The 23,310-nt window shown below is 55.3% G+C and overlaps 2 protein-coding genes across 6 annotated transcripts in view; one reads left to right on the top strand and one right to left on the bottom strand.

Annotated features, from left to right (window-relative positions):
- Nucleotides 1–550: 550 nt before the first annotated feature.
- CCDC22 (CCC complex scaffolding subunit CCDC22) lies at nucleotides 551–15,041 on the top strand. 2 transcript variants are annotated; one of them, XM_082717978.1, is made up of 17 exons: nucleotides 551–813; nucleotides 2,092–2,269; nucleotides 8,356–8,488; nucleotides 9,299–9,405; nucleotides 9,545–9,611; nucleotides 9,717–9,895; nucleotides 11,270–11,464; nucleotides 11,953–12,015; nucleotides 12,101–12,220; nucleotides 12,780–12,899; nucleotides 12,986–13,102; nucleotides 13,209–13,310; nucleotides 13,394–13,501; nucleotides 13,668–13,763; nucleotides 14,006–14,065; nucleotides 14,144–14,218; nucleotides 14,664–15,041. In XM_082717978.1, exons 1-17 carry the CDS (start codon nucleotides 764–766, stop codon nucleotides 14,775–14,777), a joined length of 1,884 nt encoding a protein of 627 aa, XP_082574104.1. In that variant the 5' UTR covers nucleotides 551–763; the 3' UTR covers nucleotides 14,778–15,041. The 2 variants fall into 2 exon arrangements, with proteins under 2 accessions (XP_082574104.1, XP_082574103.1); XM_082717977.1 differs by having other exon boundaries at nucleotides 586–813; nucleotides 12,101–12,226; nucleotides 12,786–12,899.
- The window catches only part of FOXP3 (forkhead box P3), a 19,315-nt gene continuing 10,959 nt past the window's right edge, over nucleotides 14,955–23,310 (bottom strand). For 2 of the 4 annotated variants that reach the window (XM_082717991.1, XM_082717992.1), the window contains exons 3-12: nucleotides 21,952–22,183; nucleotides 21,320–21,424; nucleotides 21,085–21,223; nucleotides 20,412–20,673; nucleotides 19,498–19,585; nucleotides 19,219–19,299; nucleotides 18,374–18,524; nucleotides 17,602–17,678; nucleotides 16,267–16,368; nucleotides 14,955–16,052 (exon numbers count right to left, since the gene is read on the bottom strand). In XM_082717991.1, the coding sequence (XP_082574117.1) occupies nucleotides 15,903–16,052; nucleotides 16,267–16,368; nucleotides 17,602–17,678; nucleotides 18,374–18,524; nucleotides 19,219–19,299; nucleotides 19,498–19,585; nucleotides 20,412–20,673; nucleotides 21,085–21,223; nucleotides 21,320–21,424; nucleotides 21,952–22,164 (1,368 nt within the window). In that variant the 5' untranslated portion in view covers nucleotides 22,165–22,183 and the 3' untranslated portion in view covers nucleotides 14,955–15,902. The remainder of the gene's footprint in view (nucleotides 16,053–16,266; nucleotides 16,369–17,601; nucleotides 17,679–18,373; nucleotides 18,525–19,218; nucleotides 19,300–19,497; nucleotides 19,586–20,411; nucleotides 20,674–21,084; nucleotides 21,224–21,319; nucleotides 21,425–21,951; nucleotides 22,184–23,310) is intronic. The other 2 variants (XM_082717993.1, XM_082717994.1) reach the window with 2 other exon arrangements.

The raw sequence follows: 23,310 nt of genomic DNA, 5'->3' as shown, positions 1-23,310 counted from the left end.
TGTTTACTCTGTAATTATTCCTTAGCCTGTACACATATGTATAACATGAAGAGAAAGCATTTATGGAATACATGAATATTAGTGGTTACAATTTACATAGCGCTTTCCTACTGTATTATGTGTCAGGTACAGAGTTAGCAATGCTTTACATAAATTAATTGTTTTAATCCTTACAGGTGAGGAAACTAAGACACAGGCAAATTATATAACCTGCCCACGGTTGCACCTTTAGCTAGTTGAGCTGAACATGTGAGCTAAAAAGTTGAGACGCAATCGTAGCCGCTTTATGCTAAAGCCCTTGCCCTTAACCTATACACTTTCACGATATGGAAGATGAATGCCGCCTTAAATGAGTCAGGAAGCCTCTCTACCCTCCGGTCCCTTTTCTACCATTGCGCGCGCGCTCACGCGCATAGACAGGCGCACACACACAGAGGTGTGCGCGCGCTCGTTCGCTCGCTCGCTCGCTCACGCGCTCAAAATACACTTAATTGCCCCCTTGGAGGAACCTACCGGACTGCAAGCGGAAGGACTACAACTCCCAGCAGCCATTGCACGCCCAAGCCTGCAGTCGCACCTTCGCACCAGGACGCCGCCAGGCATCCGGCGTGCGCCACACTCGTCCTCCGAACTACACATCCCGGCTCTCCCCGCGCAGCCTGTGACACTCCTTGGACCGCGAGTGCGGAACGGGGTTTCAACTGCGCCTCTCTTGCTCGGACCCGGCCCTGGACCCGACTTCAGACTCGAACACCGCTTCACCATGGAGGAGGCGGACCGAATCCTCATCCATTCCCTGCGCCAGGCCGGCACGTAAGGACAGAGCCCCCGCCCACCCCGGAATGCCCACATCCGGGACTCCAAAACTCTGGACCCAGTCACCCGGGAACCTTAAAACCCCAGACCCTGACATCTGGGGCTCCAACTTCCAGGACCCTAAGACACCCCCTCCTTACACAGACACAGACACACACACACACACACACACGCATGCACGTACTCTGACGGCAGGGAGCTCCCAAACAAACCCTTTGCCCCCAACACTTGGTAAACCCCAAATTCCAGGACCCAGGCATCTCCAGAGCTTAAAACCTTGGATCCTCAACACCCAGGATCCTGAAGTATGTAGTTCTTGACATCAATACTCCGGGATCCTGGTATTAAGAAAATCGAAGCCATCTTGAGAACCAGGGAATTTAAACACCCAGGACGCTGGCACTCAGAAACCCTGGGACTGGATACTTGGGAACCTTCAAACCCTGTTTCCCAACACCTGGGCTTTTAAAATCCCCAGACCTTAAAATCTGGCGGCCTCAACACTTAGTCACCCTGACACACAAGGACTTCTGCATTCAAGGACCCTAAGAACCGAGGACGCCAACATCTAGGGATCCTGATTTCTGGGTTGCTTGAAACTAGAAGGTCTTGATATCCGGGGATCTTGACATCTAGGGACCCTGACATTTGGAACTCCTGCAAACCTGAGCCCTGAGATATCTAGTCTTAAAACCCTAGCAGCTCAATATCTAGGGGCCTCTGACGTGCAGGGAGCATGATACCTGGGGATCCAGAAACACAGAGAGCATGCCACCTGGGTCCCTTGCCCTTCCCAGACCCCAGAACTTTGAGATTTTTAAGGATATGGCAATTTGAGTTTTTTTTTTTAATAAAGATTTTTATTTATTTATTTGACAGAGAGAGATCACAAGTAGGCAGAGAGGCAGGCAGAGAGAGAGAGGAGGAAGCAGGCTCCCTGCCGAGCAGAGAGCCCGATGCGGGACTCGATCCCAGGACCCCGAGATCATGACCTGAGCCGAAGGCAGCGGCTTAACCCACTGAGCCACCCAGGCGCCCCCCCCCTTTTTTTTTTAATTCAGCTCCCTTACGTCCACCATTAGGACCTAAGGACTTCCCCAGTTCTTAGTTTTCCAAATGGAAGTTGAAGTCACCAACACCCAGGACCTGTCTGAACTGTGACCATCCCTCCCCCACCCCACTCCCACCCCAATACTAAAGCTTCCATAAGGCAGCAGGGCCCAGCCTGATCCCTTTTGCCTGGCCTGCTTCCGGCCTGCCCTCTTTTTTTTTCAGGGCAGTCCCTCCAGATGTGCAGACGCTACGAGCCTTCACCACGGAATTGGTTGTAGAAGCTGTGGTCCGCTGCCTGCGCGTCATCAACCCTGCTGTGGGCTCCGGTCTCAGCCACCTGCTCCCTCTGGCCATGTCTGCCCGGTTCCGCCTGGCTATGAGCCTGGCTCAGGCCTGCATGGTGAGTGCCCTTCTCCCAGTACACACGGCCTCTTCCTTCCTCCTTCACAAAGTCCCCGAGCTCCTTTGAAATGCCCGGCTTTCCTCTCTGCCACCTCCTCTTGTGACTGAGCATTCATTAGTGGTTAAGGACGTTGGCTCTGTGGTCAAACTGCCTGAGTAGCTCAGACCTTCACTACTGTGTGACCCTGACCCTTCTGGGCCTCGGTTTCCTTATTTCTGAAACTGAGGTGATAAAAGTAGAGTTATTAGGAGCATTATATGAGTTGATCTAGTTTGAGCCTGGGCTGGCCCTGCTCCCACATCTTAAGCTTAGCGCCACTAAAGCAGTGCTAAAATTTTACCCCACTATGTTATCCACTTAGGAGATCCAGGAAAAGGCTTGACTTGGGTCACAGGCTCTCTCCTAAATTAATCACTATGTGCACTGATCGGCCTCACATGGATCACATGGTCATCCCCGTAGGACACTGTGACTGGCTGCTCCTGCAGGATCGCTTGGGAGTTGGGGGTCAGAGGGTTACCTGAAGGAAAGTATGCTGGTTAAGTAGAGCTGTGTCTCTACTGCATTCCCCCTCATGGCCCTGCCTCTCCTGAGAATAATTCCCAACCTGTCTCTCTCCCAGGTTAAGTGCCCTGTGGTGAAACTCTCATACCTCCCCAGTACAGATCTATGCCCAGTTAGTATGCCTAGGCCCTCTGAATAATGTCATTTCTCTTGGCTTGCTCGCTCTGTGATGTAGGGTCAGTCCCTTAACCTCTTTGGGTCCATTTCCTCACATGTCAAACCTGTGTGAGAGTCGCACCTCCCATCTAGGGTTGCTAGGAGGAGTAAAACTCAGTGAACATAGAAAAAGTGGGCTAGAGCTCTGTGTAAGTGGTGTTATGGCTCTGAGAGAGGCCTGATCTGGTGGCTTGGATTCTAGCCACCTCTGGCTACATGACGAACGTGAACTTGACCAACAGACCTAGGATATGGTGGCAGACGGGTAGTAGAGTAAATACAGTGAAAATTTCCTTTAGCTCCCCCTTCCCCGGCCCTGGGGACAGGGTGGTCAGGTTTCTTGAATTTGGACCTTGCTTATGCAGTTTCTCTCTCTTCCCAGGAGGCCAAGGTGCTCTGCCCATCCCTTAGCTCTCAAGTTCGCCTGGCTCTCAGGGGTTCTCAGGTTCTTCTGCTGTCCACCTCTTCACATGCCCCACACCCAGTACTTTCTGCCACTCAGCCACCTCCATATTTTGGTGTCTGTCACTTCACACACCTGACTCCTGGAATGAGTTTCTGTATCAGTCACAACTCTTTGATTGCAGGTGTTGGAAAAAACCCAAAGTAAAGTTGTTCGAAAACCGGTGGTTTTCATACTCTTGTGATGGTGACCCTCTGACATAAATCCTCCTGTTGTGACCTAATCCACACACATAGGCAGATAATAAGGATGTTTTCTGAGTGTCTACCCTGGGCTGGACACTGTGCTAACATGGTATGATATTCCTTTGTTCTCTTGACAACTTTCTCAAGTAGGTACTGTCAGTATCCCCCCCTTCTTTTTTTTTTTTTTTCAAGAGGAGGAAAGTAGAGCACAGAGAACTTAAGTGATTTGCCCAAGGTCACACAGTGGGTCAGAGGCAAATCTTTAATTTGAGTCTGGGAAGTCTACTTTCAGAGTCTGTGGAGCTCCAGACCAATGGCAATTCTGACAGAGAATCAAGCTTTCCTTCTGGGCCTGTTTCTCAGGCCCCATGCAGAGCCCTGATGGGGCCTATGAGCTCTTAAAGCAGGCACATAGGGAACCCATTTTACAGCTAGGAAACTGAGCTTCCAGGTAGTTCAGTAATCGGTCAAAGACCTTAGCCAGTTAGTGGCCTGGGCTGGATTTCATTCCCAATCTTTTCACACCAAAGCCACTAAGTCCCTTTTTATTTTTTTAAAGGTCTTATTTATTTATTTGACAGAGAGACACAGCGAGAGAGGGAACACAAGCAGGGAGTGTGGGAGAGGGAGAAGCAGGCTTCCCGCAGAGCAGGGAGCCCGATGGGGGGCTCGATCCCAGAACCCTGGAATCAGGACCTGAGCCGAAGGCAGAGGTTTTAATCCACTGAGCCACCCAGGACCCCTCTAAGTCACTTTTGTTTCGAGTAGGTCATTTTATTAGTCAGGGTCCAGTCTGGGGACCAAAACCCCAGGTGTAATTTGAGCAGGGACATTTTAATACAAAGAACTGTTAATTAGGTAAAAGGTGGTTAACCACTGAAAGGGTAAGAGAGATCTCCAGGGTGTGATGGAAGGAACATGGTATCTCGCAGTCTCACACTCCAAACCGTTCACTTTAACTGGTCTCTGTGTGTCTTTATAGGTTTTTGGTTTTTGTTTTTTTAATGAAGATATAAGCAAATGTGAATATACTTATCCCCCCCCCTTTCTCCTTTCTATCTTTTTTCTTGCTATAGTAGATTTTGATTGCCCAGTTTCTGGTTGTAAGCAGTGATTCATGACACATAACAAAAAATCCCATCCACCTAACTTAGTAACCATCTAGGGTATGTACGAGCCACGAAGCAAGGCAAGAACCTATTTCTCTGAAATAGTCTAAAAACCCTTGTATCACACAGATAGATCCCCTTGGAGCATTGTGTTGACTACGATTGGACATTGTATCCTTCCTCTTCATGGTCTTCCATATTCGGCTCCGTTTCCTGCTTGTTCTGCTCCAGGGAGCACATCTGCATACTCTGCAGTCTGGAAGGCAAAAAGCAAAACCAGAAATCTGCTTCCTGGTTTGGAGCCAGGGAGAAAGGCCCTCTTCTCACTATCAGAAGGGTCTGCCTGAGGTCATTTGGGAACTCCCAAGGTTTCTTTGTGGAGCCCTTCCCTTTTCAGGGCTTTGCCCATTTGTATTTCTCCTTCTCCTTCTCCTTCTTCTTCTTGGTGGTTTTTTTTTTTTTTTTTTAAAGATTTTATTTATTTATTTGACAGAGAGATCACAAGTAGGCAGAGAGGTAGGCAGAGAGAGAGAGGAGGAAGCAGGCTCCCTGCTGAGCAGAGAGCCCGATGCAGGACTCGATCCCAGGACCCTGAGATCATGACCTGAGCCGAAGGCAGCGGCTTAACCCACTGAGCCACCCAGGCGCCCCCTCCTTCTTCTTCTTCTTCTTGTTCTTCTTCTTCTCTTTTTAAAGATTTTACTTATTTACTTGACAGACAAAGATCACAAGGAGGCCGAGAGGCAGGCAGAGAGAAAGAAGGAAGCAGGCTCCTTGCCGAGCAGAGAGTCCGATGCGGGGGCTCGATCCCAGGACCCTGAGATCATGACCTGAGCTGAAGGCAGAGGCTTTAACCCACTGAGCCACCCAGGAGCCCCTTGTATTTCTTCTTTAGCAAAATTTTTTTTTTCGTTACCTTGGCTGTTCTGTTGAGAAAAGGCTCCCTAAGGGACCCATACTCTGTCGTAAATTAATAAAGTCTGTCACGCGGAGGAAGAGGAGGTGAGGGCAGTGAACCCGCAGCCTTTTGAGGGTAATTCGGAAATCACAGCACTGTGATAGAGTTGGTCATTTTAATTTATGGGAAATCTGTAAAACAAGGGGAAATAAAGACTAGCTACCCATTCCCACATTTGGTTTAAGGAATCGAAGCATGGAAAATAGAGAGGGCTTGACACAGTATCCACCATTATCATCGTCACTGGTATTCATTTTTTACGGGTGCTGGAGGAGGAGATGCTATATCTCAGAAGTGGTAGAAGAAAGCAGCGGCTGGGGGCACCTGGGTGGCTCAGTGGGTTGAGGCCTCTGCCTTCGGCTCAGGTCATGATCCCGGGGTCCTGGGATCGAGCCCCACGTCCGGCTCTCTGCTCCGCGGGGAGCCTGCTTTCTCCCCTCTCTCTGCCTGCCTCTCTGCCTGCCTCTCTGCCTACTTGTGATTTCTCTCTCTCTGTCAAATAAATAAAATCTTAAAAAAAAAAAAAAGAAAGCAGTGGCTGATAGCACTGTAAGAATCAAAAGGGAGGGAGCACTTGGGTGGCTCAGTCGGTTGAGTGTCTGCCTTCGGCTCAGGTCTTGATCCCTGGGTCCTGGGATCGAGCCCTGTGTCAGGCTCCCTGCTCAGCAGAGAGCCTGCTTCTCCCTCTCCCTCTGCCTGCCGTTCTGCCTGCCGGTGCGCGCTCTCTCTCTCTCTCTCCCTCTCCCTCTCTCTCTGTCAAATACATAAATACAATCTTTTTTTTTTAAATAAATAAAATCTTAAAAAAAAGAATTAGAAGGTAGATAATCAGAGTCTTCTTCATACAGAGGAGGAAGACTCTTTTCTCCTTCTTACCTTTTTTTTTCTTAATCCCCCCGCAAAGCAGCATTTAATGTATTAAATGCTTAGACATATAGAGCGTTTCCATTATTTTGCAAATAATGCCATAAAGAGGAACCTTGTGCATCTGTCGTCTTGAATTGTTTAGGGCATGGCTTCATGGTCAGCTCCTCAAAGCAGGCTTAGCAAAGTGGAAGAGTAAAAGCAGATGTTATTTTTGGCCAGTTTTGCCCAGTTGCCCTCACCTGGCTTTGTTTCATTTCTGCCTTCCCACCAGCCGCGCTGGGGAGAGCACCTGCTTCTCCATAGCCTGGCCCACTGATTTGTGCCCCTTCAGTAGGTGAGGAATGATATCTCGGTATCATTTTTCTCCCCAGCTTTGTACTTGGACAGACGTTTGTTAGCTTTGTGCTCCATTCTTTTCTCTGTACACACACACACACACACACACACACACACACACTTCTTTGCCGAACCATTTGAAAGTGGCCGACAGACAGCAGGATACCCCACACCTACAATTTTCATCACACCTCTCCTAAGTAGGACATTTGCCGAATCCCTGAAATTTAATATTGATAGTATATATTTAACAATTGATAGTAATATATTAGAACAACAGTATCTCCTATCCAGTGCCTGGTGGAATTTCCCCAGCTGTCCCCAAAATGTCCTTTGTTGCTATTTGTTTGTTTGTTTTGTTTTTAACTGGGGAATGTATCTAATCAAGGACCCTACATTTTGTTTCACTGTTACTTCTCTAATCTTGCATAGTCAACAGTCCTCCTTGGTTTTTGTTTCTATGTTTCTTTTGTAATGACAAATGTTTTTGAAGAGCCCAGGCTGGCTGTTGCCTGGACTGGCTTACCCCTTGAGTTGGTTGGAGTGTTTTCTAATGAGCGGATTCAGGTTTTGGGCAGGAACGCTGCCCTAGCGATGGTATCTCCCTCTCAGAATGCACCCGGAGGACGGATCGTTGCAGTGTCCTGGATCAGTGATGTGTGTGTGTGTGAGATCTCTCTGTGTGCTTTCAGTCTGCAGCAAGGTTGGGCATACTTGCCTAGGTTGAAGGACCATTTTCATTTCTTTTTCTGTGAACTGCCTCTTCCTATCTTTCGCCGACTTTTCTCTTGCATTGCTGGTCTTTTCTGCTTGTTTGATTTTAGACACTCTTTATAGACTAGGTAGATTTACTCTTTGCTTGTGATGTGAACTCCATATACATTTTTTTCTAGCTTGTCATCACTTTTGTGACTTTGGTAATTATATTCTTTAAATTTTTTTAATTAATTAATTTATTTGACAGACAGAGATTACAAGTAGGCAGAGAGGCAGGCAGAGAGAGAGAGAGAGGGAAGCAGGCTCCCCGCTGAACGGAGAGCCCGATGTGGGGCTCGATCCCAGGACCCTGAGATCATGACCTGAGCCAAAGGCAGAGGCTTTAACCCACTGAGCCACCCAGGTGCCCCTATATTCTTTAAAATTTTTGTTTCTTTTCAGAGATTCAGAAATACTTGTCTTCTCTTTTGTGACATGTGGATTTGGGGTCCTAGTTAGAAAGGCCAGAGCCTTTCTTACTTCTTGCTCTCTGTAGCATTGACTATAATCACTCTGTGATTCCCACCCCTGTCCCCCGCAGAGGCCTGAAGGCCTTTGGGGAGCCAAGGTGAAGTTGAGAGGGTGGTGGTTGGTGAGAGAGTGGGAGCCTTTGTGGTCCAGGCCCAGGGCTTCCGGGACAGGGGAATTCTGCCTGTCTGACTGATAGAGGCTACCTCCCCAACCTCTAGGACCTGGGCTATCCCTTGGAGCTTGGCTATCAGAACTTCCTCTACCCCAGTGAGCCTGATCTCCGGGACCTGCTTCTCTTCTTGGCTGAGCGTCTGCCCTCTGATGCCTCCGAGGATGCAGATCAGCCTGCAGGTATGGTCTTCCCAGGGCATGGTGGGGGTGAAGGACAGCATGGTGTTCCTGGGTGTCGTAGGGGCCCGAGAGAGGTGGAGGTGGTAAAAAGGTTGACTGGGGGTGGGGTGGGGGATGTATCTTTGGGAGAGCTGGGGGGGCAGGGGAGGATTGGGGCTGGGGGAGGGGAGTCAGGGCAGGGGGAGAGGGTCCTGGGCTTGGGCTGCCCCAGGTGGGAAGTTGGTGCTGGGAGGGACCTCGGCCTCTCCTCCTCCTTCTCCTCGCTCCCCCCCCACACTCCAGCCACACCAGCCTCCTTGGTGCTTCTCTGACCCTCCAGGTGTGCTCCTGCCTCAGGGCCTTTGTATTTGCCAGATTATTCTTCCCCTAGATATCTTCCTGGTTCACCCTCTTACCTTTTAGAGGCTCTTTTCTTGTGTCACCTCAGGGAGGCCTTCCTTGGACTACCTTGTTTAAAATTGCGTGCCCCTCTCAGTGATCTTGACCCTCCTCTCAGATCATCACCTGACAGCTTTCTGTCTTGTACTTTTGACCTGAATCATGTTCTCCTCTACCAGCATGCCAGCTCTGTGAGGGCAGGGGTACTTCTCAGTTTGTTCACTGAAGTATCCCAAGAGTCTAGAACAGTGACTGGTACACAGTAGGTGCTCTGTAACTGCTTGTTGAGTGGCCGAGGGTGAGAAGGCTACCTAGCTAGATACGCATCTATGGGGAGGGGGGTCCAGGAGCTGTGGCTGCTTTCCCAGGGTTTGTATTTTTGCCGTTATGGCCTTGTCATCTGATGGATGCTCCTTCCCCACTCTCCCACAGGGGACTCAGCTATCCTTCTCCGGGCCATCGGGAGCCAGATCCGGGACCAGCTGGCCCTGCCCTGGGTCCCACCCCTCCTCCGCACTCCCAAGCTCCAGCACCTCCAGGTGGGACCCATCAACTCCCATTGATGTTGCCTGTCCCCACCTTGGCCCCATCTGGGCGCTCAGGTGTTTGGCCTCCCTCCCACCAGTGGCCCCCACCACAGTTCCTCATAGAGGCTCTGATTCTGCTCTCCCCACCCAGGGCTCTGCCTCCCAGAAACCTTTCCACACCACCAGGCTGGTCCTGCCTGAGTTGAGTTCCAGAGGAGGTAAGCCTGAGGTTGTGGGGACGGGGCTCAGGAGAAGGATGGCCGTGGTAGGCCTGGTGCCCTGGGCCCAGCGGGAGGGCTAGCAGACTCTGTTCCTGCCCCCAGAGCCCCGGGAGTTCCAGGCAAGTCCTCTGCTGCTACCAGCCCCCACCCAGGTGCCCCAGCCTGCCGGGAGGGTGGCCTCACTCCTCGAAAGCCATGCCATCCAGCTCTGCCGGCACACGGGCCGGGACCGCCCTGGAGACGAGGACTGGGTCCACCGAGCACCCCGCCACCCCACCCAGGTACAGCCTGAAGCTCGGCTCCCTGCTTCCGAGGCCCCTGCTCATGGCTGCTTCCTACTGCTCCCATTTCCGCATACCCTGGTCCTCTGTGCCCTCCTTTCCCGACTTGGTCCCTCATCACCTCCCCTCTGCATGCGCCTAATGGGCTCTTCCCCTGAGAGAACACTGAGGTCCGAAGGACTGGGAACCTCAGACCAGTCACTCTCCTCTCCCCTCCCCAGAGCCTCGGTTTCCAGTTCTGAGACTTGGGCGGGGGTGATAGTGCCTTCCCCTCAGGCTAACGCTCCACCGAACAACCGGCATGTTCTTAGCAGCCAGAGAGGTCAGGGTTTGCCCCCTTCCCTCCTGTTTCTATTACCTTCTTTCTGCCCCCGAGTCTCTTGTCGTTTCTCTGTCTCTGCCACTGTCCTCCATGCTCATTCTTTCCATCCCTAGGTCTCTGTGCTGGCTCTTCTGGTCACTGTCGTTCTCGTTCTGTGGTGTTGCTGCCCCTCTGTTCTTGCTCCTCTGTCTGTCTCCTCCTTTCCAGACTGTCTCTCCCCTTCCCTTCTGTTCACCTCTGGCACTCACTTTCCACCTGCCCCTGTGTCCCCCGCTGCCATTTCTTCCATCTTGACTTCTGTCTTTTTAATTAATTAATTATTTTTTTGACGTTTATCTTTTTTAAACTCGTAGACATTTTCAGACATAGAATATTCTAATGAATCCTAGGTGCCCCTCATCCGCTTTCAATTATGAGCCTTTCACCAATCTTTCTTCATCTTTTCTCCCTGAGTTGTTCTTTTTTCAGTATTATTTTAAGGCAAATCCCAGTATACATGCCATTTTGACTGTACATACTGAAGTATACATCTCTTAACTCATAAGGGTGTTCACTTTTTAAGGTAACCCCTGGGTCATTTTCACACCTGATAACATTAACACCTTAATACCATCCGTCACTGCGTTCGTAATCAGATTTCCCCAGTTGTCTCCAAACTGCTTCTGTTCATTGTCTCTCTCTTTCTCTCTCTCTCCTACTCTGCTTCCACCGCTTCTTTGCCCAGCACCTCTGACTCTGTCTCTGCTCTGTCCCCACGTAGCCTTGCCCCATCAACCTCTGATTTGGAGGCTGCTGATTTGCTGCCTCTCTCCCTTCCCTCAGCTGCCTTCTGTGTGGGGAGCGAATGGGTGGAGAGAAGCATGGCTGGGGGGGGGACCCTGTCCTTGGGGACCTCCCAGACCTGGTGTGTCCCGAGGGGGGAGGACTGGGCCCCCTTGGTGGGAGAGGCGACTGGGTGGAAGCCCTTTGTCAGGCGGCTCCCTGGAGGAGAGGGACCTCGGGTGCTCAGCTGGCCTAGACAGCCTCCCATCTGCGCTGCCTTCTGTGTCCAGGAGGATACACGGGCCCAGCGACAGCGGCTGCAGAAGCACCTGGCTGAGTATCTCCGCCAGACCTGGGGCCGACCAGGGGCTCCCGCGCAAGCCCGAGACCTGGGAGAGCTGCTGCAGGCCTGGGGTGCCGGGGCCAGGACTGGTGCTCCCAAGGGCTCCCGTTTCACCCACTCAGAGAAGTTCACCTTCCATCCGGTGAGTGGGTCTGAGTGGCCCCGGGCGGGCTGGCAGGGCCGAGGCAGGCTTGCAGGGTCAGTGTCTGTGCAGACGACACACTTTATCAACACAGGTTCCTGTGTCCCCACTGGGTGTGCCCTCTGTGTGCTGGGGGTCCCCTGGCTTCTCAAGAGCTTCCGTGGAGAAAGGGGGGAGGGGTGGAAACCATGGCAGGGTGTAGGAGTGCTTTGTGCAAACCCCAGCTTCCCCAGATGGTTTCCTTGGACATGTCTTCGCTCCTTGACCCAGAGGGGCCATCATCCTTCTTGTATCGGGGTCTGGAAGGTTTCTTCATGAGCAAGAACTCCAGCCTGTGGTCTCAGAGCGTCTGGGTCCCCTAAACCTGCTCTGACAGCCGTCAGCCATTGAGTGGACAGGAGTATGGCGCTCGGAGGGCCTGCTGAGGCTGGGCTGGGAGGGGCAGGGCCTTCTCTGACAGCCAGGATACCCTTGTCTCACTCCCCCAGGAGCCTGAGGTCCAGGCAGCCCAGGTGTGCGATGTGCCGGCCCCCTCCCAGCGGCCTGAACAGGTAAGTGGAGCAGTGGAGGGGGTTCTGGGCTCCTGCCCTGCCTAGCAGGCCTGACACCCCACCCCCACTGGCCTGTCCCTCCTAGGAGACGAGGGCAGCCCAAGAGCAGGAGCTGGAGTCTCTTCGGGAACAGCTGGAGGGAGTGAACCGAAACATCGAAGAGGTTGAAGCCAACATGAAGACCCTGGGAATCAACCTCGTGCAGGTAGGGGTGGGGGATGGGGATGGGGGAGGGGCCGCCCACCTGGGGTTGCATCCTGGCAGGGCCTAAAGGGCCTAGAGGGACTTAAAGGGGCTGAGAGGGCTTGATGGCAGTCTGCTGATGTCAGAAGGGTTCAGAGGCAACCTCGGGGACCTGTGGGCTCTTGAGGGTTCAGGAGAATCAGTGGGGGTGAGAGGGGGACGTAGAGTCAGGGGCGTTGGAGCTGTGGGGGTTAGGGGCACCTGTGGGCTTCAGTCAGGATGTGTTGGTGTCTGTGAGAATCAGGAGGGGTGTGAGCATCTGTGAGGGTGCGATGGGTCTGTCTGGGCAGCGGCTTGTGGGCCTTGTCAGGGCTTCCGGGGAAGGGGGAGGGGGTCATTGTGGAGGCAGAGGGATCAGAGGGGCCTGTGGGTGTCTGTCACCATCAGGAGGGGTCAGGGGGCTGCTGGAGGGTGAAGGGGTGTGTTGTCATTTGGGGGCGCTTAGGCTCAGTGGGGGCTAAAGGGCTGTGACGTGTGGCTGGGCTCCTCCACCAACAGCAGCGGGGGTCTTGGGGTGCCAGGTGGAGGCAGAGCGTCGTCAGAGCGAGCTCAGCGTGGCGGAGCGTGAGCAGGTCCTGCGCTTGAAGAGCCGGGCTGCGGAGCTGCTGCCTGATGGGGCTGCCAACCTCGCCAAGCTGCAGGTGGGGCTGGCAGCGGGGCTGGGCGGGAGGGCCGGAGGCGGAGGGGTCCAGCCTGTGTGACACGGATCCTCTCCCATCACCTGAAGCTCGTGGTAGAGAGTAGCGCCCAGCGGGTCATCCACTTGGCGGGTCAGTGGGAAAAGCACCGGGTCCCTCTCCTGGCTGAGTACCGCCACCTCCGAAAGCTCCAGGATTGCAGAGAGGTAGGTTGTCAAGTCCCTGGGCTGTGGGTGGGGCGGGTTTGGTTCCTCCCTAGGGGGCTGTCCTTGTGCTGTGCTCACTGCCCCTCTGCCCCTGGGGTCCTGGCAGCTGGAATCTTCTCGACGGCTGGCAGAGATCCAGGAGCTGCACCAGAGTGTTCGAGCGGCTGCCGAAGAGGCCCGCAGGAAGGAGGAGGTCTATAAGCAGCTGGTAAGGCCCGTGCGGGGGCCTTGAGTGGCTTGGAGTGGATGGGGACTGGGTCCCAGGAGAGCGTCTGCTGTGTTCCTATCTAGGTGTCTGAGCTGGAGACCCTGCCTAGAGACGTGTCCCGACTGGCCTATACCCAGCGCATCCTGGAGATTGTGGGCAACATCCGGAAGCAGAAGGAAGAGATTACTAAGGTGCATCACTGTGGCTGTGGAGGGTTGGGGCCAACCGGCAGACACGTGCAAGGAGCAGAAGCATGTAGCATGGCCACACAGGGACCTCACGCCCTCTGAAAGGCAGAGCTCTCTAGCCACTGTCTGGGTGTGAGTGTGGGCTCATGGCTGCCCTGTTCTCTGCCAGATCTTGTCGGACACAAAGGAGCTTCAGAAGGAAATCAACTCCCTGTCTGGGAAGCTGGACCGGACAATTGCCGTGACCGATGAGCTTGTGTTCAAGGTGCGGGGCTGGCTGGGCTGGGTCGGGGGGTACAGTGGGTCTAGGCTCCCGCCTGCCTGTCTGCTCACAGGCTAGCTTGGGCCTCCGCCTGGTGTGAGCCGTGTAGGTACACTGCGGCTTGGGCCCTGCTGTAAGCCACAGAGGGGGAAGTCAGGGGAGTGGGAGAGGGTGGACTTGGGGTCCTGGAGGTGGTATGTGTGGGGGGCGAGGGGGAAGCTCACTGGTCCCTTCTGTCTGGTCAGGATGCCAAGAAGGATGATGCTGTTCGGAAGGCATACAAATATCTAGCTGCCTTGCACGAGGTGAGTGGAGAAGGATGCTGGGGGCCGGCTGGGTGGCGTGTGGTGGGGGTGCAAGCCTTCTGCTCTTGCCGTCCCCAGAACTGCAGCCAGCTCATCCAGACCATCGAGGATACGGGCACAATCATGCGGGAAGTTCGAGACCTTGAGGAGCAGGTGAGGCCCGGGGGTAGGAGGGGAAACCAAGGCAAGCCAGTGGACAGCACCTCGGCTTATGCCCAGAGAGGCTGTGGGAGCAGACATAGCCCATGGCTGGACTCTCAGCCTTGCCCCTTAGTAGCTATGTGTGTGACCTGGCACCAGCCAGCGGCCAGAGGGCCCCAGCTTCTACCCGGAAGGGCCTTGTACCTGCTTCCCTTGGCCATTGGCAGAGGCTTCAGCCAGAGTATGTAGTGGCTCATGCTGCCACGTTAGCACATGACACTTTAGGCAAACAGATGGCACGTGAAAAGGCCCTGCGTTAGGGCACAGCATGCTGTTGCAGGAGGAGGGTGGGAGGAGCAAGGAGGGGGCCTCAAGTGGCCTTAATTAAGACAGGTGGCAAGCAGGAACTGGGACAGGGGCCCCACACACTGAAGGCGTGCGATTTGCCTTGCCTTAGATCGAGACGGAGATGGGGAAAAAGACCCTCAGCAACCTGGAGAAGATCCGCGAGGACTACCGAGCCCTCCGCCAGGAGAACGCGAGCCTCCTGGGGCGGGTCCGGGAGACCTGAGGAGCTGCAGCACCGGTCTGCTCCTGGCATGGGGCAGGGAGCTGGGATGTTGGGGGTGCTGGCCAAGCATTTGCCCTAGCCATTCCCTCTGTTGGCTGCGCTCCTCCTGCTGTGGCCTTGGGCCCAGATCCCCGCCCTCCTGACCCCAACCCTGATCTGGAGTGATCATCCAGAGCATGGGAACTTGGCTGCCGTTTATTGGAGAGGGTGCTGGGGTTAGGACCTTGGATCCCAAATAAAGAAGGGGCTCTGTCTGCAGTCTAAGCTGAGGCCTGGATGGGGACATAGCGTTCAAGGCCGGGGAGGTGGGGCTGGCGGCAGGTGAGACATGGGATCTATTTGGCGATTCCATGGGTGTGGCTGTGAAAGCCCACTTGGGACCCCGGAGACCCACTGGGGTACCAAGTGCATGTGTATGCACTTGTGATGTCCCTGTGTGTTCTCTTGGCCTGTGTGAGCGAGCTGATGTCTTGGGAGCTGCATGAGAATGTGCATGACTGGGGTGTGTTTGTGTGGCTCTTTGGGACCTGAGATCTAAAGGTACCAAGGCTGCTTCTGTGCAGGGCGGTGGTGGGGTGTGCTGGGTGCACCCCATGTGACACCACATGCACGTGTGTGCCAGGCAGGGGGATGGCCGTGGGTGTGTGCTTCAGGGGTTGTGGGTTGACAGGACCATGCTCAGGTGCGATGGTCTGTGAGGCTATAGAGGTTGCGGTTATCTGAGAGTACTGAGGCAGGTTCTTGGTCCTGTGTCCAAGGGACAGGATGGCCCGTGTGTGTGTGTGTGTGTGTGTGTGTGTGTCTTCCAGCCCAAAGGTCACCTGTCTGAGCGACCGAGGCAGGCTGTGTATGTGGTTGGTATGAAGGTTCAGTTTGGCTAAAGAGCTTGTTGTGGGAAGCTGGGCCAGGGGGCAGGGGCCAGGGCCCCTCTGAGCAGCCTTGGTGCAGGGCAGATGCTCCAGAAGGGTGGTCTGCTGAGGCCCAGGGTCCCTGGCAGGCCAGACCATTCATACCTCACTTCTTGGCCCCAGTGGGCATGTCCAGGGCCCATCACCCCTACCCCCGGCCACTTCTACCCCCTATTTCAGCCCCTGTCCATCCTTCCTCTTTTCCTTGGTTTTGAGGTTAGGGGCCGGGTGTGGGGTTAGCACTCCTGCTGGGCCTCTGGCTCCTCTTCTTGCGGAACTCGAATTCATCCACGGTCCACACGGCCCCTTTCTCACTCTCCACCCGCACGAAGCACTTGTGCAGGCTTAGGTTGTGGCGGATGGCGTTCTGTGGGAAGAAAGCCCACCGGGCCGGGGGTAGGGGGAATGGCTAGGCAGTCAGCCTCTGAGGTCAGCAGGACCCAGCCCAGACCAGCCACCCAGCCCTTCCCGACATGTCTACAAGCCCCCCCCCCCCAAAACCACGCCACTCCTGAGCTCGGCCCAGCACTCCGGTGACATTGGAGGCCCTCCCAGCCACTGCTATCGCCAGAAGAGCTCACCTTCCAGGTGGCAGGGTGGTTTCTGAAGAAGGCAAACATGCGCGTGAACCAGTGGTAGATCTCATTGAGTGTCCGCTGCTTCTCGGGAGCCTCCAGGATGGCCTGGCGGTTAGGGGGTCAGGTGGTCAGGGAGCCCTTCCCCTGAAGTTGGGCTGAGAGTGGCAGTGGCCCACCCTGGGTGTCTGACAGGGGTAGAGCTGAGGTGGGCAGGGGAAGGGAGGGAGGGAGACGGTGTGCAGTGATAGGTCAGAGACAGAGTTAGAAGTGGGTTGAGGTAGAGGATCAAGGCTGAGGTCGCAGTAAGTCTGGTTCGGGGTAGGCCTGCGATTGGGTTAAAGGTCTGGGATGGAGTTGTAGCTGGCCTTCTGCACGGGAGCAAGATGTCAGGGTTTGGAAAGGTCAAAACCCAGGAGTAGGGCCAAGTTAAGGATGTGGGAGGGGTAAAGGACCAGGCAGAGTTAAAGGTCAGCAGGGAAGGGGCTGGTTAAGGGTCTGGCTGGGGATGGACTGGGGCAAGTTGAGGGCTGAGGGATGGGATGGCATTAAGGTCAGGAGTCCGAGGTGAGCCTAGTGATGGAGTTATTTTCTGTGTCAGGCATGTGCTTAGAGTCAAGGTCAAGAAAGAATTTGGTTGTATATGGTCATTCAGGGTCAGGGCTTGTGTTAGGTGTGGAGTGAGGCTAATGGTCAGGGGATGGGGTCTGTTTGGATCTAGGAGCGGGGTAAAGGAAAGGGTGGAGATTACCGCCACAGTGAGGTTCTGGGTCAGGGTGGGGCCAGTCAGGGGAATGTGTGGTGTTGGGGATGGGTTAGGTGTGGGCCTAGGATGAAAGTTCTGGGCAAGCATTAGGGAGATTCAAATGAAGGGGCTGGGATTGGGTGAGGCCAAGGGTCAGATAGGTGTCACAAGGAAGGGGTGAGAGGCAGGATCCTGCCGGCTTCTTGGGGTATGTGGGGGCTGGGGAAGGAGGATAGTATCTGTGGTGGGGTTAGGGCAAGGGGCAAAGATCAGGGTCATTTGGGGGCCATTTTACGGGTCTGGGAGGGGGTTAAGTATGGGGTCGAGGTGGGCCCCAGGAAAGGGGGGGAGGTGAGGGCCAGAATTTGGCTCACACAGGCCTGGATAGTGGTTTCATTTTGGGTTGAGGGGGCAGGTCTGGGGTGAAGCTGGCATGGGGGCGGGTGGGGAATCCTGTGGGAGGCCTGGGTTTGTTCATGAGGGAGCCTGACCTGGGGGCGCTTGGAAGGAGGCTGGGAATGTGGGAGCCTGGTGCTCCCCTTCCTCCCCCCACCCCCATTTCTTTTGCTTCTCCTTGGCCCACACCGCCTGCTTACCCAGCGGATGAGGGTGGCATAGGTGAAGGGGGGCCGCATGTTGTGGAACTTGAAGTAGTCCATGTTGTGGAAGAATTCTGTAGGGGGTTGGGGAGGATCAGGTCCCGACCTGGAGCTCCTCGCTCCCTCTTCCATCCCCCATGCTACAAGGAGAGGCTGCCCAGCTGAGATCCCTCACTGCCAGTTGTCACCCTCATGGTGACCATGCTGAGCATTGGGTGCTGATGTGACATTTACTGCTTGTGCTACTTGCACCAAAATGGGCCTCATTGTCACCGAAGTTGAAAGGAAGTGAAATAACTTGCACACCAGAGGGATTCAGGTGGCCAAGTGGCAGAGGCAGGATGGCACTCAAGGGCCCTGATCCCTCTTAAGCCCACAGCCCAGGCCTTGCGGGCAGGCCCTGGATCCATGAGCTTGGGAGAATTCCCCCCGCTTTTCCTTGGAGGGGGCAGGGAGAGTCCCTGGGGAGTGAGGGGAGCTAGTTCCCTCCCTGCCCTCCCTTCTGACAACCTAATGGAGTAGCCAAAGCCCAGATTGAGTGAGCCCCAGGCCCTAGGGGAGATGGGGCTGGACAGGAGAAACCGCAATGGGGGTGGGGGGTGGGAGCAGGGGGCTTACAGGCTTCGGAAACGCTTAAAAGCAGCTTTGGCAAGGGGTTGTGTTTTCCCAAAGGCTGAGTGGCAGTGCTGGGGAGGTTTGGTCCTGGCTGTCTCCCACCCCGGGCCAGTGGGGGATGAGGGGCTGGGGGTAGGGTGCATGGAGGCTGGACCTGGGAACGTGCTGTTTCCATGGCTGCCCCAGAGGTGCCTCCTCACAGCGAACAGGCCATCAGGGGCCTCCTGGGGGCTGGGCCACGCTGGGCCAGTGGTGATGGGAGTGCCACTGGCCACGATGCAGCATGAGCCCTTGTCCGATGACACCTGAGGGAGGAGAGAAGAGAACGGCTGGTGATTCAGAGGCTTAAACTTTTCACTTCAATTTTAAATAAGTTTTTTTTTTTTTTTTTCCAAAGCGAGGGCACTCTCTTCCCAATTCCAGTCTGATACAGAATCCCACAAAGCAGCATTGAGCTGTATGATGCCGGGGCCACGAGCTGGGGCTGAGTTGGGCTCCCTACCCAACTGTGACCTTAATCTTAGGGATGATAGTAATAACTATCGTGAGTGGCTTCACGAGGATTTGATAAATTAACCCCAGCAACATGCTCAGGAAAGGGGCCTGGTCCCCGGAGCCAGCTCCACGGGTGTGTGGCCTGTGTGATCACAGGGGTCCCTGCCCTTGTCTACTTCTCTGTGGGGGTCATCTTGAAACCTGGGCCCCATATTGTTTATTTTGCACCAACCCCTGCCCCCTGGGTGTTACACGGCCAACCCTGCCCACGGCACTGGCTCTGTTGTCCAGTAAATGCTTGGTGATTTGCCGTTGCTTTGAAAACCCAAGATCATGATGTTTTGGGACCTTGGGGGGATTTGTAACCGAGGGGAGAGGTCTCCAGGTCTGGGCATGTTTGGAGCTGCGGATGGGGGGCACAGAGTCCCAGGGTGTGGGTGCAAGGGCAGGTTCCCTCCGCCCCCTCCAGCCGCCTGTACCGCTTGTGGGCCCAGGGTGGCTCACCGTGGATGGAGCTTTGGTCAGGGCCATCTTCCCAGCCAGGTGGGCCTGCATTGCTCCCAGCTTCTCCTTCTCCAGCACCAGCTGTGAGGACAGGCGCAAAGTGAGGCCTCAACTTGGCCTTTCTCTGCCGCATCCTGGCTCAGGCTGTGATCCTCCCTGGGAGTGCCCTACCTCCTCCCTTCCTTTATGCCAGCCCCCGTCCTGGGTGAGCTTGGCTCCTGGCACAGGGTAGACGGAAGGCTCGCCCATCATCCCCCAACCACCCCTCTCCTCTGTCACCTGCTGCTCCAGAGACTGCACCACCTCCCTCTGGAGGAGACACTGTGCCTTGCCCTTCTCATCTAGGAGATGGTCCACCTGGCAGTGCCTGGGTAGGGGGAAGAGTCCACGTGGGTGACTATGGTGGGCCTGGCCTCCTGGCTCACCACTCCAAGTGAGGAGGGCCAGACCTTTTGGGAGGTGTCTCCTTGGTGCCTCAGCCTCCTCCCCTCTCTACCTCAGTCTCCCTCTTACACCTGCTGTTCCTTCAACACACGCTACTTGGCATCTCTGGTGCCAGGCCTGAGCTCGCCACTGGAGCCTGGCCAGGGTGCTGGAGACTCTGTTGGAAGGCTGGTGAGCTGAGAGGTAGGCGAGGGCAGGAGAGGCACTCCGGGTGGGGAGGGGTGGACAGCCTTGCAAAGTCATGCTCGTGAAGAGGACAGGGTGTAGAATTGCCACTGATAGTTGGGTATGGTGGGAGAAGGGGTGTGTGTGTATGTGTGTGTGTTGGGGGAGGCAGCAAGAGTCACTGTGAGAATCTGGGGATCAATGAAATCAGGAGGGGTAGGGGAGCAGAAGCCTGGCTGCCTGGATTCAAATTCCAGCTCTGTGACTTAGGAACTGGGTGATCTCGATTAAGACACTTAACTTTTTTATGACCTCAGTTTCTGTATCAGTAAAATGGAGGTAGGTAATAGTATACACCTCTGTTATGATGCCCCATTACACAGATGAGGAAACCAGGGGCCAGAGAAGCTAAGTAGCTTGCCCAAGGCCACGCAGCCAGTGAGTGGGATTTGAATCTATGGTCTTAGCCTTTGCCTTTTGTCTCATCACTATACTGAGATGAGGCCTGAGCTGAGACCTGTACCACAGGCCTTTTCCCGCTCACTGGGGACCCTCCTGGACTAGTATGAGCCTGGATCACTCACTTGAAGAAATCCTCTGGCTCCTCGAAGACCTTCTCACATCCGGGCCACTTGCAGACACCATTTGCCAGCAGTGAGTAGGAGCCCTGGGGCACGGTCGAGAGGGCACTAGGAGGACAGAAGGTGTAAGGGGAGGCAACGGCAGAGCAAGGGTCCTTCCCAGCCTGGTCCACTGACCTGTCTTTCCTGGGTGTGCTGGGGCTTGGGAAGGTGCAGAGCAGTGCGGGCTCCCTGGACACCCACTCCAGGCTGGCCACGTTGATCCCTGTGGGTGGGGATGGCGTACCTTTGGGACCCTTAGGCTGGTCCCTCAGGCTTAGCCCACAGAGACTCTCATTTTGAACTTCCCACCCTCCTGAGTCTCTCAGGCCCTGATTCCCAGGGACTCTGTTGGCCCTAACACCCAAGGCTTCTTGGGGAGCAGCTCAAAGGCTGCCATTTGCGAGCGCTGACATTTCAGCTGCAGAGACCTGCGGTTCTGTGATTCGTGCCTTTCTGCATCTTTAAGGTTCTGAGCCTGACATTTTTTGGAGGCCGGAGTTTCCCAGATGATAAGACCCGATGCCTCCGACCTCCTGAGGGCTGCCATTCAGCAGCCTACGCGGCTCACATTCACGCCCTGGGGGGTGGGGGTGAGGCTTGGGGTTCTGTAGAGAAGCAGGGTGGGGGGTGTTACCAGGTGGCAGGCCAGGCCGGGCCTTGAGGGAGAAGACACTGGTGGCAGCAGTGGGTGGCGGCAGGCTGATCATAGCTGGGCTGTCCAGTGGGCGAACCTGCAGCACGGGGGTCCGAGTGTGGGTATCCACCGTTGAGAGCTGGGGGCACACAGGGGCTGTGGTTCAGCCTCCACCCCGCCTTGGCACCCAGTTGTCCCACCTGCTCCCGCCGCCCTACCCATTCCCGGTCAGTACCTGGTGCATGAAGTGTGGCCTGTCCTGGAGGAGGGCTTGCAAGTGGGGCGAGGGGCCCAGCCGTGCCCCAGAGGGTGCCACCATGACTAGGGGCACTGTGGGCAGCTGAGTGGGGAGAAGGCAGGCGTGTGAGATGCCATCCTTATCCTCACTTTTCTACATGTCTAGTTCATACACTCCTCACCACAGCCCCACATGGTAGGTATTCTGACCATCCCCATTTTACATATGTGGAAACTGAGGCTCAGGGAGAGCGAATGACTTTTTCAAGATCAAACAGCTAATAAGTGGCTGAGTTGGCCTCAACCCTGTCACCTCATATCTCTGGGCACCAGCCCTCTCCCTTGTCATGTGGGGATGCGGACACAGGGCCATGCCTGTGGGACCACGATGGGATCTCCTCTCCCGAGACCGGGATTAGGAGGTCGGGGAGAGCCTTGAATCTCTGAGACCTGCTAACTGGGGACTTTCTTGGCTCCGTGACATCTGCATAAGTCACAGACTTGCCTGGGACCCAGAAAACCACTTCCTGTGCCCCAGCTGGGCCCCCCGCCCAGTGCCACAGTAAAGGTCGGCACCTGTAGGCCCAGGTACCTCACCCTGCCTGCCCCATCCTGGGCCCTGGGCCTCACCTGCAGCTGCGATGGTGGCATGGGGTTCAAAGAGGAGGAGGAGGAGGCATGGGCCCCGCCTCGGAGGTCCCGGCCCTGGAAAGTTGCCCCTGGGCCCTTGGCCCCAAGCAGATCTGAAGTCTTGGGTGTAGCCCTCCAGTTGGGTGAGGCTCCCGGGGATGGGCCAAGCACCAAGGAAGGGGCCGAGGGCTTGGCTGGCCTGGGGTTGGGCATTGAGTCCTTGTCCGAGGGCAGGCTGTGGGGACATAGGGGGAAGGAGTTACACGTGTCCCCAGCGTTGGTGTGAACTGCTTGACCACTTGAACCATGTAGACCACCCCTTGCCCTGTGCCCCGGTCAGAGCAGGCATCAGTTGGGGCCTGTCCTCAAGGGCTCCACGGCTGGACCCCAGCTCTGATCATGCATACATGTGGCACACACCCATGCATACATTGGTGTTGGGAACGCAGATGTGCATGTGTCTCTGCACACGTCCCAGGTGCAAACGTGCCCGGCGCTGGCACTCAGCCTGCCCGTGCGTGCTGGCAGAGCGCTGGTGGTGATGTGTCCTCCACAAGGGAGGTGGGGGATTGGGGTTGTTTCTGGGGCCTCAGCCACAGGCAGGTGTCAGCTTTTCTTCTCCCAACTGCTTGGGGCTCGTCTCCAAGCCTTAGGCCCCTGGTCCTCCCTGCACTATACACAGGGCATAAAACATTTGCTGATCCTGCTGGGACTGGCTTCTGATTCTCTGGGTGGCATTATTTTATCCCAGTGACCTGGCATTTACAAGAGTGGAGGGGGGCATGGACTCAAGGTCCTTCTGGCTGCGGGGAGAGGGACAGACTCTCGGAAGGTGAAAGCTGGGGTACTGGTGAGGAGGCTCCTGTGACAGTCCAGGCAAGTGACAGTGGTGGCACAGACCAGGATGGTGTCGGTGGAGATGGTAAGTTGGTGGATTCTGAGTGTGCTTTGAAGGTGGAGTCAGGAGAATTTGCTGGAAGCTTGGATGTGGTGGGGGCTGGTGAGAGGGGGAGGGTCAAGGAGACCTCTGGCCTGGTATTTGCCTGAGCAGGCTGGAAGGACCAAGTGGACATCTTCTAAGCTGGGGGGAGCAAGGTTGGGGGTGACGATCCAGGGGTGGATAGACACGAAGAGTCTGGCATTAGACACACTTGTGGAAATACTGAGTGGGCAGTGGAGGATGGGAGTCTGGAGCTCAGGCAGTGGGGGGGTCTGAGCATCTCTGGGCTCCTGCCTTGCACGAAGCTGACATGGCAGGGGCCAGAGAGCAGGGAGATCTCAGGTCCCCTGAGCCAGGGCTGGTGGGAGCATCTTGACTCAAGCCCTACCAGTGTTTACCCCAACTCTGCTCTCCAAGCC

This window comes from Mustela nivalis (assembly GCF_964662115.1).
Source record: "Mustela nivalis genome assembly, chromosome: X".
NCBI lineage: Eukaryota > Metazoa > Chordata > Mammalia > Carnivora > Mustelidae > Mustela > Mustela nivalis.
This window is presented reverse-complemented; position numbering and strand designations above follow the sequence as displayed.